The sequence below is a fragment of the Solanum pennellii genome, chromosome 5 (assembly GCF_001406875.1).
Source record: "Solanum pennellii chromosome 5, SPENNV200".
Classification (NCBI taxonomy): domain Eukaryota; kingdom Viridiplantae; phylum Streptophyta; class Magnoliopsida; order Solanales; family Solanaceae; genus Solanum; species Solanum pennellii.
Window position 1 is genome coordinate 73069866 of NC_028641.1, and position 17791 is coordinate 73087656.

The following is a 17791-nucleotide window of genomic DNA, read 5'->3' on the forward strand; positions in this document are numbered from 1 at the left end:
CAGTCTTAACTTTATTAGAATTTGATTTGAATTATCACTTAATTCATTCGAAAATCAAAATTTTCATATCCAAGACTTCTTTTTAATCCTTTGGAGTGGCCCAGTGGTTTGAGCTTGGAACTTCCATGTTGGAGGTCTCAAGTTCGAAATTCGAATTTGCCTTCTGGGTCGAATTCGTCGCACCAGGCTTTCCTAGTACGATTACCTCTCCTATGTGGTTTGTGAGATATTGCATAAGAGTAAAGGTTTTACCCTGTGCGCATCCAAAGAATATCAACCGCGGGTTTTTCTTGTCATTAAAAAAAAAAAAAAGAAGTACAAACAAGACAAATATGTAAATTGTAATAGAACCAATTGTTGAGCTTCAACCACTTATATCCCTTTAGAACAGACAACAGAACAAAAAATTTACAGATAAAGATTTGTTGTGAGGGACCTCATACAAACCCCATTACTTTTCAGTATACATATCACCTTCCACCTTAAAACAAATTTCTGTGATAAAAAAGTTGTTATCTTTTGCAAAGACTCAAACTTTAGCTCTCAATACCAAAGACAAACACACAGAAAGAGCCTAAAAAATGGCACAGATTAGCAAAATGACACAGGGGATACAAACCCTTTATCCCAATTCCAAGATTCATAAACCCCAAGTTCCCACATTTCTCCCTTCACTTTCTTTTGGATCTAAAAACCTGAAAAAATCAGCAAAATGTTTGTGGGTTTTGAATAAAGATTCAGTTTTGACAACAAGGTCTTGTTCTTCTTCTTTTAGGATTTCAGCATCAGTGGCTACAACCCAGAAACCTTCTGAGATTGTGCTGCAACCCATCAAAGAAATATCAGGCACTGTCAAATTGCCTGGCTCTAAATCCCTATCCAATCGTATCCTCCTTCTTGCTGCTCTATCAGAAGTAAGTAGCCAATTATTAGTACATTTAACACCTTGTTTGGATGGTTGTTACGTATTGTTTCATAATGTTTCGTATTGTATTGTATTGTATTACCTTGCATTGTTTTAATGAATACAATGTTTGAATAGATGATATCTTTCTCCATTATTACATAATGTGTCACATCAGTAATTTGAATAACAAACGTACAAGAAAAGTAAGCTAGAAGTTAGAGCTAATATGAAAGGTAGGATACAATATGATTATTAAATAATAAATAAAGACAAAATGAAAAGAAAATATTAAGGTAATGACAGGATCACACCAAATTGGTCGTTACATAAAATGAGACTTCTCATTGTTACCTAAAGATAGATTTCAACGATACGATACAATAAAGTTTAAACTAACAATCAAAACAAACATTTTATTTAAACTAACAACACAATATGATGGGTAACATACATCCAAACAAGGTGTTAGTGGTTGTTTGGTTTTGAAGGTGAGCATTGACGATATTGGTAATGTTGTTGTCCTGTGACATGTTTGAACTATGGAGACATCCTACGTAGGTAAGACTGTCTACAATAGACGCTTGTGGTCCGGTCCTTTCTTAGACCCCCTACTCAGTGGGAGCTTAGTGCACCAGGCCGCTCCTTTTAGTAATTGTTTGGTTACACGTTTGTTATGGTGGGATTAATTTATGCTAATTATTAATAATGAGGGGTTGTTTTGTAATGATGAATAATGAAGAGATTGTAATACACGGATTAATTACTCTAAAAGGGATTTTTTGTCTTTACTTAGTTTAGTCTTTGCATTGCTAATACAAGCATTTTTGTTCCATGTTTTATCCTGCATAACGTAATGGGGTATACTTTAATACTACCAACCAAATGTTGCATAAGTTAAGGGATAAAACAAACACTATACTATCATATGCAGAATTTTATAATAGGATTTATAATTCCTCTAACGTGTTAGCTGTAGATAGTGTATTGTTGGTTATGTATTCAGTGCTATACGTGGTTCCTTTATATCCAAACGACCCCGATATGTTGCATAATGCATGTATATTTCTTATGGTTGCACTTCTCATTCTTTTACAGTTTTACAAAAGGTGATTGTCACATTGAAATGTATGTAAAGAATCTTTTACTTTATTATGTTTGCTGTATATATCAACAATCTTTTGTGGCCATTAAATGTGGCTTGTGAATTTCAGGGAACAACTGTGGTTGACAATTTGCTAAGTAGTGATGATATTCATTACATGCTTGGTGCCTTGAAAACACTTGGACTGCAAGTAGTAGATGACAGTGGAAACCAACGAGCTGTTGTTGAAGGTTGTGGTGGTTTGTTCCCTGCCGGTAAAGAGTCCAAGGAAGAGATTCAACTTTTCCTTGGAAATGCAGGAACTGCAATGCGGCCACTAACAGCAGCAGTTGCTGTAGCTGGCGGAAATTCAAGGTCTAATAGCATCCCTTCTTAATTCCATTTTACTCTTTTAAGTGGAAGTCAAAGCTATTGGAATGTAATTGGCCTAACTAGAGCGAAATGATTAGAGATTATTCAATAAGCTGACCTGACTAGCTCGGTTTTGAAGCATAATTGATTGATTGCTGTTAAAGCTATTCTGATATTCTTCAATTATTGCTTTTGTGGTATTTCTGACTAAAATTTTCTCTACATAGATAGCTAAATCTGATTTCCTGGAAGGTATTGTCAGCGACGTGAGGTTTTGAGAGCATGAATAATTAGATATCTACTAGATCTTGAAAAGTTTGTGTGATGCATACAATGGTATAGACATTGTCTTAACATCTTTTCCAATACTTCTTTATGGGCGGGCATTTTTATTGATTAAAAACAATGTTACCATGTTACTAACTTTAATAGGTCATTCTCTTGTTACAGGTATGTACTTGATGGAGTTCCTCGAATGAGAGAGAGACCAATTAGTGATTTGGTTGATGGTCTTAAGCAGCTTGGTGCAGAGGTTGATTGTTTCCTTGGTACGAAATGTCCTCCTGTTCGAATTGTCAGCAAGGGAGGTCTCCCAGGAGGGAAGGTGAGGATTACAAATTCTATTCTGCCGTATTTATTATTGAAATAAATAATGTCTTAAAACTTTAATATGAACAAGTAACTAGGTTGCAGAAGCGGAGAAGACTTTGCTTATAATGTTAAAGCTAAGACTGGAAGAAATTGGCATAGTCTAACCTTCTTCGAGAATACATTTGAGTACATATCCTTGCTTATAGCCTATTGGACCAAGCTTCTGAAATCAACTTAGTTTCTTAAGTGTTTTTCAAAAAAGTACTTTTGGTGAAAAGCAGTTTGTGTTAGGCCAATAAATTTAAAACACTTTTGAGCAGCAATTAGTGGTTGGCCAAGTTTTTTAATTTCTCGAAAGTGCTTTTGGGGATAAACTACTAGTTTTAGCTTCTGAAAAACAGTTTCTGCTACTCCCCGAAAGGACTTATTTTCTTCCAAAAGCTTGGCCAAACACCTCATTTTTTTTAAATAAGCACTTTTTGGGAGAAAAGAACACTTTTTACCTCCCAAAAGCTTGGTCAAACAGGCTAGGAATCTAAAATATGCTTCTCATAATTTTGAATACTGTAAATTTCCAGTGCATTAGGCTTTTTTCCTATATGGTTTAATGTAAGCATTTCTATAGGTTACTATTCCAAATTCAAAATGTTTGTAGACAGAGATCATTTCCAACTTAGGTTCTAATTGAAAATAAGCTTGGAGGCGAGTCTACATATGAGAATAGAGAGAAGGCGCCAGAGCTCATTTTCCTTGCTGTATGTTTTGGTGCAACTACTGGAGACGTAAGTCTTGCAGCAAATGGTCGACTCTTCATCTAAGGAAAACTACAGTTTGCCTGGTTTTTATCATGGCTGCATCCTTATAAATGAGTCATCTTAATGCAGGAAGAATCAGTAGTAAAGCCAAGGAAAACCAGTAGAGATCTGTTATTAAAGCAAAGAAATCTTATGTTCTATGATTGAACTCAAGAGCCAAACTCTTAATTCCTTAACAGTAGTAAGTTGAATGATTACAAAATTGTATGACGCTCAAAGAAATGTGGCTAGCTGCTTCTATAAGATCCACTGTTCTTGTGAATCAAGAGCTTTTTTGAGGACAAAACGTAATTCTCTTACATTTCTAAATAGTTGTTGCGCCTTATTTTATTTTTAGTTGTTGGAATATTTTGTCCACTTTTCTTGAGGAGCTTATTTCCGTCACTCTTCTTTAGTATTTCAACTATGACTCTAATCTATAAAAAGGTACTATCGAGACACATTTTATATTAAAAAGACTTCAAATGCTTTGAAAGTCACCTCTATCTCCACTATATACAACTTCATATAAAATAGTGAAATTTCAACCTTTAGAATGAAAGTCATGGTGTAACAAAAGAAGAACACCTAAATTGGACAGAGTGTCAAACACATCCGAAACCAATGATGATTCACAATAAAACTTGCCTGAGGAAGAAGCTAAGCAATACCCTAATCCTCAAGGACTACTGTGGGTAGGACTAGCAATATTACTTAATGAATAGTGTATTGCTATTACAGTGTTCTGGAACTGTCTCTTTTGCCTGCCTTTCCCTGCATCACATCTTTAGGTTTCAGTCTTCTTAAGAAGTCCTAAAACAAAGGGAAATTTACCAATTGTTGAGTTACTTATTTTGCCAAAGTTTCTGGTTTCTCCTATTCAGCTTTTCCTTAGGGACTTGCTGCAGCTACAGAAGAGAGAAATATTGATTTTGCTTCAAACATGTCCATGAATCTTGATTCTTATGTCATCCTCGGTTCACTAGTTAGCTTATTTTAAGAAGAATTTAATTTTCTTTATTTTGTGAATGTGCCGATGAATCCTATATTGGAAACCACCTCTCTACCCCACAAAAGTAGGGGTAAGGTCTGCGTACACCACACTTGTAGGATCACATTTGGGTATGTTGTTGTTGTTGTATCCAATGAATACTGATTCGTATGTTATCTGTGGTTCAATATTCACTAGTCAGTTTCTTTCTTTTTTGTTTCCTTGGCATAGAATACCATTATAATACAGAAAGTTGTGTCTTGCTATTCTTTCTTGACTATCTTTTAGGTGAAGCTGTCTGGATCCGTTAGCAGCCAATACTTGACTGCTCTGCTTATGGCTGCTCCACTGGCTTTAGGAGATGTGGAGATTGAAATCATTGACAAACTAATATCTGTACCTTATGTCGAAATGACTTTGAAGTTGATGGAGCGATTTGGTATATCTGTGGAGCACAATAGTAGCTGGGACAGGTTCTTTGTCCGAGGAGGTCAGAAATACAAGTAAGTCTGTTACTGGTCATTCTAATGGCTTGTAAAGTTTATCTCCAAAAACAGCTGGCGTGAAGATTGATGAAATATTAGGTCTCCTGGAAAAGCTTATGTGGAAGGTGATGCTTCAAGTGCTAGTTACTTCTTGGCTGGTGCAGCTGTCACAGGTGGAACCATCACTGTTGAAGGTTGTGGGACAAACAGTTTACAGGTATTTCTCAGGCCATTTTGAGCCAGGGGAGGGGGCTTGCATGCTGAACTTCTCTGTTATCTTTCCACGTTGACTCTGTGGTAGCATCCTAATGTATACTCACATGTTGTCCGTCAACAAGTTTGGATTTAGTTAGGCCTTAATTAATATTATGTGGATGAGGCATTCTTTACATTAGCACCCAAGTAGAGGACTGCAGTGAGATGACTTTCAATGTTATAGTTTAAAATATCTTGATTGTGTCTTTATGTTTGTCTTCATGAAGGGGGATGTCAAATTTGCTGAGGTTCTTGAGAAAATGGGAGCAGAAGTTACATGGACAGAGAATAGCGTCACAGTCAAAGGACCTCCAAGGAATTCTTCTGGAAGGAAGCACTTGCGTGCCATTGATGTGAACATGAATAAAATGCCTGATGTCGCCATGACACTTGCTGTAGTTGCACTTTTTGCTGATGGTCCCACTGCTATAAGAGACGGTATGGCTAGCTTTGCTTTCTAACAATCAGATCGAATTTGAAATTCTCTTTTTAATTTATTTATATTTAATTAGCTGAGTGAGACCAGATACACTATGCTGCAATATCCAAAGTCGTACAATAATTTTCTTGCATAATAAGTACAAAATATAAGCTGAAAATATCCACTAAGTTTCAGGCCGTGTGCCTCTGGCCCTTGGGAGTTAATCAGTTATAGAAAAGAATACACTGGAAATAAAACATAACTAGTTTATAGCAAAGTGGTTTTAGAAATATGTATCTTCTGAGGCTAGGTTAGGCATTGCAAGGAGAAAGAAGTGAACTCATCCATCTTTAGTATGTTTTTTTGTAATTAGTCTATCAAATTAGGATGGGCTCACCCTCTTTGTGGGTTTAATATGGAAACCTCAGACATAAGTTCAATATAAATTTGATTGCACATGCATCATGGTATAGCTTTGGCCTCTAGAAATTGTTTTTTTTTTTTTTTTTGTGATGGTGAAACTTAAGAAACCGCCACAAATGGAGAAGTTTCTGTTGTTTTCTCTCCAAGTGTGTAATTTAAATAAGGCTCGACATATATATGTCGCTGAAGTCTGACGATCTACATATTGCAAATAGGTATGTGCATTATTCTTCTGTTAACATGTACATGATCCTAAAGAAGTATAAATGTTCACATCTATGAAGAGCTTAAGCAGATAAAGATCTGTATTGTAGTTTTGCTGACTAAGTTTATAATGCAATGGCTTAAATATATTAACCTTAAGCAGCGGTTTTATTTGAGCAGACCATAATGTTCTCAGGGAACTTCTTTTCTCTTTTTCCTGGTCTTCCACCTTTCTTTATTGTGCACTCTCCTCTCTTATCAGTTGCTAGTTGGAGAGTCAAGGAAACTGAGCGCATGATCGCCATATGCACAGAACTTAGGAAGGTAAACTTGTAGAAATCATCCTCGTAGTTCCTTCCAGTTTCGTTCTTTTTTTTCCCCTACTCTTACCTTTTTGCATGAAAATTACAGTTGGGAGCAACTGTTGAAGAAGGACCTGACTACTGCATAATCACCCCACCGGAGAAATTAAATGTGACCGAAATTGATACATATGACGATCACAGGATGGCCATGGCCTTTTCTCTTGCTGCTTGTGCAGATGTTCCAGTCACCATCAATGACCCTGGCTGCACGCGGAAAACCTTCCCAAACTACTTTGATGTCCTTCAGCAGTACTCCAAGCATTGAAGCCACTTCAATATGCAGTAGAGTGTAAGTAAAAACATGTGAAAGAATTTAGTTCTTGTACAACAAGACAGGCTATTGCTGGTATCTGAACAACACAATGACTTTGACTTGTTTAATTATTTGCCATGTGATGATGTTCAGTGTATTTGTTAAAGTTGAGCTGTTTTTTGTTGTTTTTAAAGGAATGTATACTGTAACAGAGTTGAGAATTTTCCTTGTATGAGCAAATGTTAGGAGTATTAGTTCTATTATCTAATTATATTGATTGACTTTTGTGAATTATCTGGTTAAGAACTGGTTTATTTATTATGACAGTATACCGAGTATAGAAGGTTAGTAGGTAACAGTGTGTTGTCTTATCGTGCGTTCGTATTTATAGTTTCTTGTTCATTGCTTAAAAAGTAGGATCTTTTGCCTTGCTTACAAGTTTGTTTCTCTTTTAATACCTAAATCTAAAATGTAACTCTCACATGACTCTGTCTCCTTAAAGGGCTTTAGTATTAACTCAACACCACAAACTTCAAGTTTCTTGCCTAAATAGAGAACAAAGGCATGTTGAGATATATCTAACTTCTGTCTATTTTTATTTATTCAATATAAAATTTCAAGAGATAATTTGTTATTTTATACGAATTTCATTCTTATTATACAAAGACTAAGCTAAAATTTAATGTTTTGGGGTTCTAAAATAGTGAATAGAGTAAAACCTTTTTTGGTTACAACATATTAATTAAGTAAAAAAAATACAGACAATGATTATACATCGTTATATTTGATATTTTAGTATGAATATAAGGTTTACGCAAAATCTACTAGGTTTGTCCGAATCCCGTGTAATACAATAGCTCTGTCCCTCTTATTATTACATACTAGAATTTTCTAATTTATCTTCTCAATGAATGAGACGACTTATAATAATTATATTGATATAGCAAAATTGTCACGTTATTCATTACGTATCATGTTAAATATAAACAAATAATGATGGACGATATGATAATGCAATGAAATAATATAAGAAAGTATAGTAATGAATTGAGATGTGATTAAGAATATTAATAAATATAGCTTGATTATCATAGACCTTGTAGCCTTTAATTAAAAATTTTACATTATCAACCTCACAATGAATATCGCTATGGTCTTAAACAAGTATCAAGTCAATACATTATTAAATTATATAAAATTATAAGCGAAGATACATTTGAACTATTTCTTATAATTTAGAGGTAAATATTTATGTATCTTTTTCCTTAAAAAGCTTATAGCTATGATTCGACGTACAACTAAATCTCATAAATGGAAAGAGGAAAACCATAGTGTTAACATATTTGGAGCACAAATTTTGGAACATTTTTCTATCAAGGCACTTATATTTTCTCAACCCTTCGTGCATTATTAGAATACAAATTATTTTGAGTTAAATAAAGAATAAGTGAATATCATGATTTGTACTTTGTTTGATTTATTTGAGCTTTACAAGACATAATCTTGTATAGAAATGGAATTATTAGAAAAAGAAAGCATTTTTAAAGCTATATATATTTGCCAGAAGTTCATACTATATAGTAATATTCTAGTATTTGAGATTTGCCATATATAAATATGGTAGTCAAGCTACTTTCTATTTCCTTTTTAATGCAATAAAGATACGTACTAAAAAACAAAACAAAATGGAAGTTTTATGTTCATAATGCTCGGGAATGTAGGGATGTTAAAAGAATATGAAAATCGATCGAATTAATATATCGAATCGATTTGTATTATATTTTCAATAAAATTTTGGATTTTTATGTAAGAGATTTTGACAATCAGAGGAATCAGGAGAAAGAGATGGGTTGGATACTAGAATCTGTCCAAATATCTCGATTTTTTTTTAGCAGGGCTTCGACCCGTATCTGGGCAACTTCGCGCTAAGGCGCAACGACTTTCGCGCAACTGCTACGGCCTCGCTTCTTGCCTTTTCTTTTAAGGAACTAATCTAAATAGAAGTCGATTTTAATTATGAAATGGAAACATCGTCACTTTTACGTCGTTGATTAGGATATCATCAATTAGTAAAGCATAGTCAATAAAAGGAGTTATATTCCTAAGATATACGCTTTTTGGTGCCAACCATACAATATTAATATAATAGTGTGACATTGCAAATAGCATAGATCTCACCAATGGTAGAGACGGGGAAGATCTATACTGTTGATCTTTCGATATCAATATTCTACTCCAGATAATCATAGTCTCTAGATAGACTAGCCAAGGCTTCAATTGAGATAGAGTAGCCTTGTCTTCTCTTTTTTTAGGAGATATAATGATCTATAAAAGGTATTTTTGATCATTCTTCTCTAAAAAAAAGGTATATTGTTCAAAGAAGGTGACTTGTAATCCCCTTTTCGAGTAATATATGTATTGTGGATGATTCAATCTGTACGCGTATAAATGATATAATTCTATCTTTTAAATTTTTTGATTCTTCAATCTTACAAATAAAATAAATATTTATTTTTACTATAATATATAAGTAAAAGTAGATGGAGTGAACTTGAAAGAATTGAAATTAGTGAGGAATGTGGATATTCAAACTTATCAAATCCCTATAAATCTTTCTCACCAACCAATAAGGTGTTAATTAGGAGCCCCTCATAATTAATCCCTAAATTTCGTCCATTTCATCTCCAACAAACCATCCTTATTTCACTAAAAACCTTAATCCCTTTTTTTAACAAAATCAATAAACTCCCCCATATTTATCTAAATAAACACCTCTAAATTAATTACATTTTCCCAAAATTTCAAGAAACTCTCCTCATATTTAAACTAACCAAATCTCTATGTTAAATAAAGACCTCAAAATTAATCCTTATAATTTTCCAAAATAAGTAAACAATTTAGGTAAATTAAAGGCCTCAAAATTAATTCTTTTTTTTTTCAAAATCAAGAAACTCCATACATATTTAAATGTCTCACATTTAAGGTTTCATTTTTTTTAATCCTCCACCAAACAAATACAATAATCTCCCTCCTCCCATCTCCCCCAACTCTTTCTCCTCCAAGAACCTCAATAATGGTAAAAAAAAATTAAAATTAATCTTTCAATTACAAACATCTCTAATCAAAGTTTAAACTAATCCATTTTCATTAATTTTACATTTTTTTTTGTTTTGACTTTGTTCTTGGATCTTGATCTCCCCCTACCCACCTAATAGTCCACTCCAAATCTTTCATTATTCCATTTTTAAATTCTTCAAACCTCATTCTTCTCCCTCCCTAATTAGTCCACCCCCTTCTTAATCTCTTCCTCTAATCACCCATTTTCTTCATAAAAATCCAATCTTTACTTCATTTCAAGAAACCCCACAAAGTAATCTTGAACAATAACCAATCCCTTCAAGAAATCAATAAGATTCTTATTCTTATAGATAAGTGCTAAAATTCCCCATACCCCTTTTTCTTGTTTTCCTTATCCCAATTTACATTATCAAGAATCAATCTTTCTTTCATTGGGGGCAAAAATATAGAGAAAAAAAGGAAAATTTCTCAAACCCTTATCTTGATTAATCAAGAAAAACCAGTGGAAAAAGATTTGGAGAGTTTCTTGATTTGGGTATTGTTTAAATTTTCAAGATTTGTTTAGAATAATGTCCCAAATGAAGCACATTGATAATACTCCATCAACCCCAGGAAAATTCAAGATTGAAAAATCTCCTTATAATAGGCTTAGGCTACAATTTTCTTTAGCCAAGATCATTTTTTGGTCACTTGTTTTTGTGGGGTTAATCTTTGTATTCTTTTACAGATCACCATCATCTTCCTCTCATGTTTCTTCAGATCTCTTCAGGAGATCTCTTAGAACAAGCTCTTATGGTGGTCCAGCTTGGGAGAAAAAGATTAAGGCTTCAACAAAACCAAGGTCAAGTAATGGTATTTGTGTGTTGGTAACTGGTGCAGCTGGTTTTGTAGGAACACATGTATCAGCTGCTTTAAAACGCCGCGGTGATGGCGTGTTGGGGTTGGATAATTTCAATGATTATTATGATCCCTCGCTCAAAAGAGCAAGGCAAGAGCTACTAGAGCGCTCTGGGGTGTACATTGTTGAGGCTGACATCAATGATGCCACCCTCTTGAAGAAACTTTTTGAAATTGTTGCATTTACTCATGTTATGCATTTGGCTGCACAAGCCGGTGTGCGATATGCTATGGAAAATCCTAGCTCATATGTGCATAGTAATATTGCTGGACTTGTTAATATGCTTGAGGTTTGCAAAAGTGTTAATCCTCAACCTTCTATTGTGTGGGCGTCGTCTAGTTCTGTATATGGATTGAATACTAAGGTACCCTTTTCAGAGTGGGATAGGACAGACCAGCCTGCTAGTTTATATGCTGCTACTAAGAAGGCTGGTGAGGAGATTGCTCATACCTATAATCATATATATGGGCTTTCGATAACTGGATTGAGGTTTTTCACAGTTTATGGACCGTGGGGGCGGCCAGATATGGCGTATTTCTTTTTCACTAGGGATATTTTGAAGGGAAAGTCAATTCCAATCTTTGAGGCAGCTAATCATGGCACGGTCGCGAGGGATTTTACCTACATTGATGACATAGTTAAGGGTTGTTTGGGGGCATTGGACACGGCTAAGAAGAGCACCGGAAGTGGTGGGAAGAAGAAAGGTCCTGCTCAATTGAGGGTGTTCAATTTGGGCAACACTTCACCTGTCCCGGTATCTGATCTTGTCAGCATTTTGGAGAAGTTGTTAAAGGTAAAGGCTAAGAGATTGATTATGAAGTTACCAAGGAATGGAGACGTGCAGTTTACTCATGCAAATATTAGCTTGGCTCAGAAGGAGTTTGGGTATAAGCCTACCACAGATCTACAGACAGGATTGAAGAAATTTGTTCGATGGTACCTTAGCTACTATGGTAATGGAAAGAAAAGCGCGCAGTGATACATTCCGATTCAATCGAGTGGTAGGACAATTAATTCTTTTCACTTTGATTCTTATGATTATTTTCATGTATCTCCAGCTTGTTGCCCCCTTGTGTTTTTTTTTTCCCTCCACATCTTAATGATACCATATATAAGGGGCACATCCAATCCCACGACGAAGAATTTGTGGTGGATGAACGGTGTTTGCTGGGCAAGTTGATATGTATCAGATGCAAACTGAAGCCATCTTCTTTTTTTTTTCTTTTTCCACTTTTGAAGTGTAATTGTTGTAGTTTTATAATTGTAGAATTCATGACAGATAGAGCTGCTGCTGATTGATGGATACTGATCATGTATCATCTTTATCAGATTCTAATAAACATAGCAGGATAGTTCTATATTTGGTTCACTCTGTATATCTTTTTAAATTGAATATTTCCTTGTTAATCAAGATGATATTGTGCTCTAGGTTGATGATTTTGGTTAATCCTGTTATGTGTTTTTATGTTGCCGCAACTTTCTGATATTTCTTCTCTGTGATGATTCCTCGTACATAGTTGCTGAAGTTAGATCCTTCTAATTCGAAATATAGATTATGCACCTCATGTTATACTATTAAAAGTTGATTATTTAGGGTCATTGTAATAATACTCATAAAAAAGATTAGGGTCATTGTAATACATTGGTGCAGTTCTTTCCTTTCTCTAGTTTTTCTGGAACTTTTGTTTCGTGAAGAAGAAAAAAAGTGAGGTGCGGGTATAAGGATTCATTTGAAGCTGGCAAAAAAATGCAGGACTATAGAGCATACTAATCTCAGGATGCACAAAGTAAGCAAATAGTTACTTCTAGTACCACAAGAGAGAAGTGATTACTACTATCTTCAGGTTGCTAAGACCTTAGAAAAGGTTAAAGCCTCGGTCCTGCAACTCTAGGTTCTCTGTTTACCTTTTTTCATTTACTTATTGCAGCACCCTTGACCCTATTGTTCCAGTTCAACCGGTGAAGTAGTTAGATAGAGGAATCATGGAGACAGTTTGCTTTTCATCTTCACTGCCTTTTAAGTTTAATATCAGAAAGCTAGTGTTTGTATTAGTACTTCTTTTACATGTTACAATCCTCAACAGGAGATATGAAACTTTAGCCATAAAAATGTTGCATCTTTTGATAAAATGTCGTCTTTCTGGAGTTTAGCCTTCACCATCTTGTTAACGTTACTCCCATACATAAGCATGTTGCTGGATCATACAAACTTTCACACCTTTCACTTCATGGAAGGTTAAAATGTTTGGAACCTTAGTTTTTCTCCTCTTCCCTTCTGAACACAGTGATGTCCAAGAAAAGGAAGAACGTAGCAGCAGGGTGTGGATACGCTTCTGTCTCATGGGTTTCTCTCATCGTAGTTACTGCTTTTGTCCATGGCTGTTCAAATATGATTTGTTGGAGATGCTAAACTCGAACTGTATCTGTCTCATGGGTTTCTCTCATCGTAGTTACTGCTTTTGTCCATGGCTGTTCAAATATGATTTGTTGGAGATGCTAAACTCGAACTGTATCTAGATTTTTTAGTTTTGCCTCTGAAACAAGTGCATTAAGATATGTAAAATGTGAAAGGTTGCATGCTTGCTGGGAATGATTCTTGGGGAACTGTTGGAGGAATATTTAAATAAAGCTTGCTGGATTCTATAAACACTTGCATTTTCTTAAAGATATCTGATGCTGTTGAACACAAAAATAATGAAGGAATTTATCTTACTAGTGTGTATTTCACTGTCTGTGTTTACTAGTTTTCCTCAGATTTCATTTTCTTTTTAGATATCTTTAAGACATTTGGCAGTTGGGATTTTGTGTCATGGGAACTTTTGAGTAAGTTATTAGTACATGGATGGTTGCTATGTTTTGGACAAAGTGCTGTCAATTAGATAGCTGATAGCAGATATGACAATTCTTTTGAACTTTTGAGTTAAGGGTGAATTATTTAACACATGGATGGTTGCTAATTGATAAAAGGCATTAGCTAAAGATTTTGGGCAAAGTGCTGCCAAATGCTAGCTGATAGTAGTTGTGACAAGATGCCTGCTTGGTGTAATTTAGACATGTGATACGGAATCACATTGATTTTAAGTTGAAATTTTGTTTGAACATGCAATTTGTAAGAAAAGCAGACTATATCTCTAAACCCAATATAGATATGGAGTAAGGTAATTCAGTTCATCATTAACTAACACGGCAGATATTCGTAACAATTTTAACGCATTGGCAAGATCGACTACTAAACATAAGCAGCCAAGATTTGAATATATGACATCTAAAGAAAGAAAAGGAAATCAAATAGCAACTCAAAAAAGAACGAAATCATCACCAATATCTTAGCAGTTTTTTTTCTCAATTAAACATCCTGGCAATTCCGACTTAATACTGAACTTTGGAGGCAAAATTTGACAGCAAAAGCAGAGTCTTCTCTATGCCACAAGAGTACTGGCGGTGGTAGATTCACTGCAAATAACAAAAGAAGAAGATATCAGTAACGCAAATCCCTAAAAGAGGACGGGAAAAGGGGGAGAGCAAGATGCTAGTTGATCCTATATCATCCAAGGCGCCAATGGATCATTGAAACTAACTTCACATAAAACAATTGGAGCTACTAGAGTGATGAAAGTATAGCTTTGTAGCAGGAGATAAAGGTAATTTCATATTGCTATAAAGATTGAAATGTCCCTTTTCTTTTGTAAGGGCAGAGCGAGACCCCTTTTTACAACTGCAAATTGAATACGGCTAAAGCTGTGTAAATAATGCCATCAAAATGCAGCAGAGAATTCATTGCAAACACAAAAACTGCTCTGTAATGAGAAAGTGTAGAGGCAGATCTGAAGGGTCAATTATAACAAGGTTCGTCTTAGTAAACATGAAGATACATAAAGATACACATGATTCTTTCAGTTTTACTAAACCTATACTATGAACCACATAAACCTTAAAAAGTCATAAACAGCACATTGATGTGGATGGCAAGCAAAAACCATCAAAAATGCGGAAAACCGAGAAATCCCCAAGAGCTAGTAGCCTAAAATTCAAAACTCGGTAGATAATGGGCCTGCCCTTCTATCTTTTTCAGACCCTTCTAATTAAATTAAATGTAGCATAGAGTATAGAAGTAGAAGTGGAGAAGTCTGCAGGCTTAATTTAGCAGACAACTCAAAATATAACAGATACACAATCTGACAGGAACAAAACTCACAGGAATCATATTATGATGATTTGAGCATATAAAAGCTGAAATGCAATGGATGCAGCAGTTTGTGTGAACTAAGACTTGACCCGGGGAGCAAGAGTATTCAATTTTTTCACAAAAACAACAGTCACCAGCTAGAAAGTAATCCAAAACTAAATTCAAAACAACCAAGCATATTCCACATTGACATGCATTGAACACTTTATGATACAAAAACAAGATTAGACTGGTTTAATATGGTGACTCAGAAGGCACAAAACTAAAGCATGTATATGAGACTGCACTTACTACTTCCAGACTGGGGGAAGCTTCTTGGTTTTCTTATAGTAACGAGCAAGACGGTGAATCCTGCTCTCAACAAGAATCAACCTAAACTTGGAATCTTTGTCTTTCCTGTTTCTCTCAAGATGCTTCCGGATTGCAACAGCCTTCTTGATAAGGTGATATAGATCCTCAGGAATCTCAGGAGCAAGTCCTAGCATAAAGAAAACAAAAGGTTGGTCAATCACTTCCATTAGATAAGTATTATGAGTATCAACTAATCACTCAACATGCCAAATGAGTACCATGAGCCTTCAAAATTCTGAGAATCTTGCTACCAGTTACACTCTTCACCTGAGCAATCCCATGAGAATCACGAAGTATAACACCAATTTGAGAAGGTGTCAAACCCTTCTTGGCAAACTTGCATATATTATCCTCAACCTGAAAGACAAGAAAGTGCATTTTTTTTATTAGAATAGCAAAAAGAAAGTGGAACTCAATGTCAAGAAATGATCAGTCAGCTGTGCAATTAATAGTTATCATATTATTTATTGGTATTAACTTGATACTTCTCAGTTTCTCGATCGGACAAACTCCAACAAGTTCTATCACAAGTAACAAATATTGAATCAAAATGTTCAAACATGAATGGAGAAAATTTTCACCTAATTTACCAATACAGACTTTTTTCTGTTCTTACATACACATGCAGTGTAGAAACAGCACGACATTATTTGTCAGGATTATAGCTCAAATAGGCAAAGGGAAAAAACCGTACTTGCTTTTGCACGGTTAGGCACTTGTGCTACAGAATAACACATTTGCCAAGAAACCTCTCATACCTTCATTTCCCTTGATATTAAAATATTAAACTTTAGTAATTGGATAAGCTAGCAGGTGGAGTTTTCTAGTAGCTGGCAGTAAACGAGAAGAAAGGTAATCAAAGTTGAAATGGGTAAGTATACAAGATAAATGGAGGTGAACACCCTCAAGGTAGATCTTTGATACCAAGCTTTCAGCTACTCAATAAAGTCAGATAACTGGAATTAACTGCGGCACTTCAAATGGAAATTTTCCAAGGCTGTAGACTGATTTCTAGGCCATTAAGAAAAAGTCGAGACCTTAAGGACTGGACATGAAACACACTCTATGTACATATTATTTCACAAAACTTACAGAATGGAAGAAAAACAGTGAAGACAAGACACTTGACTCAGACGTAGTAGAAAACTAAGCTGGTGTATATCTGAAACTAACGAGGAATGATAAAAAATGAGAAAACTTACAACAAAGAGAAGATTTTTATATCGAAAACAAAGAGAAGAACAAACGTTAAGTGCTGAGACATGAATCATGATCACCACTAACAAAAATTACACATTTCACAAATACTACTTATCCATAGAATTAAACAAAGCATAATTAGGATTTGTTAAACCTCGACAGTATAATTCACATTTCATAACAAATAACACAATTATCCAAATACAAATGTTAATAACACAGAAACTGAGCAAAATAAGTTTAAAACAGATTCAATCAAGGATTTACGAAGCTATCAATTGCTTACATCAGGAGCAGATGTTTTCAACCAACTTGGTGGAGTCCTCTTATACGGAAGTGCTGAAGCTGAAATACCCTTACTGTGAACCACAGAGAAATTAACATACAAAATCAGTCAGTATAATGTGTAGTAAAACAATGAAACAAATTGAATACAATAAGGGAGAAGAAAGATTGAACGGACCCTCGACTGTGCATACGACCCATGGCGGCTGACGGCGGTGCTCCGATGTGCGGCGGCTACAGCAGCGAAACCCTAAAATTGTTATTCGCTGGGTAATTATGGGTTTTATATACTACTCTTTCTTTTTTTTTCCTCAAAGCAATTTACGGTAATATCCCTTCATTAGACCACCATTTAAATTTTAACCTAATTTTAAAATTGCGTAGATATATATAGATTACTATAATCTTTGAAAAATTATTTATCTCAATAATATTAGCTTGAGTCTAATAGTTCTTTATATATAGTTTAATCTTAATGATAAAAATTAAATCATTACCTATGAATTGTAATTTATTTGATAAAATTGTAATATAAATAATATACAAATTGTCAAAAGAATAAAACCACCAAGAAAGTATTTACTAATCAATCGTTAAAAAGAAAAAAGAAAATTAATGAAGGTTACTCCTTCATCTAAATAGGTGTTTGGC

At 34.7% G+C, this 17791-nt stretch overlaps 3 protein-coding genes across 3 annotated transcripts; 2 read left to right on the forward strand and 1 right to left on the reverse strand.

Moving 5' to 3' along the window:
• Positions 1-581: 581 nt before the first annotated feature.
• LOC107020756 (3-phosphoshikimate 1-carboxyvinyltransferase 2) lies at positions 582-7335 on the forward strand. Its single transcript, XM_015221238.1, has 8 exons — positions 582-914; positions 2119-2363; positions 2811-2964; positions 5025-5239; positions 5321-5438; positions 5704-5914; positions 6787-6848; positions 6936-7335. The coding sequence occupies exons 1-8, from the start codon at positions 582-584 to the stop codon at positions 7152-7154; spliced, it is 1557 nt and encodes a 518-aa protein (XP_015076724.1). The 3' UTR covers positions 7155-7335.
• A 2836-nt stretch (positions 7336-10171) lies between these two features.
• On the forward strand, positions 10172-14398 carry LOC107018589 (UDP-glucuronate 4-epimerase 3). Its single transcript, XM_015219108.2, has 2 exons — positions 10172-12119; positions 13404-14398. The coding sequence occupies exon 1, from the start codon at positions 10790-10792 to the stop codon at positions 12095-12097; it is 1308 nt and encodes a 435-aa protein (XP_015074594.1). The 5' UTR covers positions 10172-10789; the 3' UTR covers positions 12098-12119; positions 13404-14398.
• LOC107018596 (40S ribosomal protein S13-like) lies at positions 14262-17464 on the reverse strand. The gene is made up of 5 exons (XM_015219117.2): positions 17319-17464; positions 17142-17214; positions 15874-16012; positions 15596-15782; positions 14262-14571 (listed from the first exon to the last, which is right to left on the reverse strand). Exons 1-5 carry the CDS (start codon positions 17339-17341, stop codon positions 14538-14540), a joined length of 456 nt encoding a protein of 151 aa, XP_015074603.1. The 5' UTR covers positions 17342-17464; the 3' UTR covers positions 14262-14537.
• Positions 17465-17791: the final 327 nt, after the last annotated feature.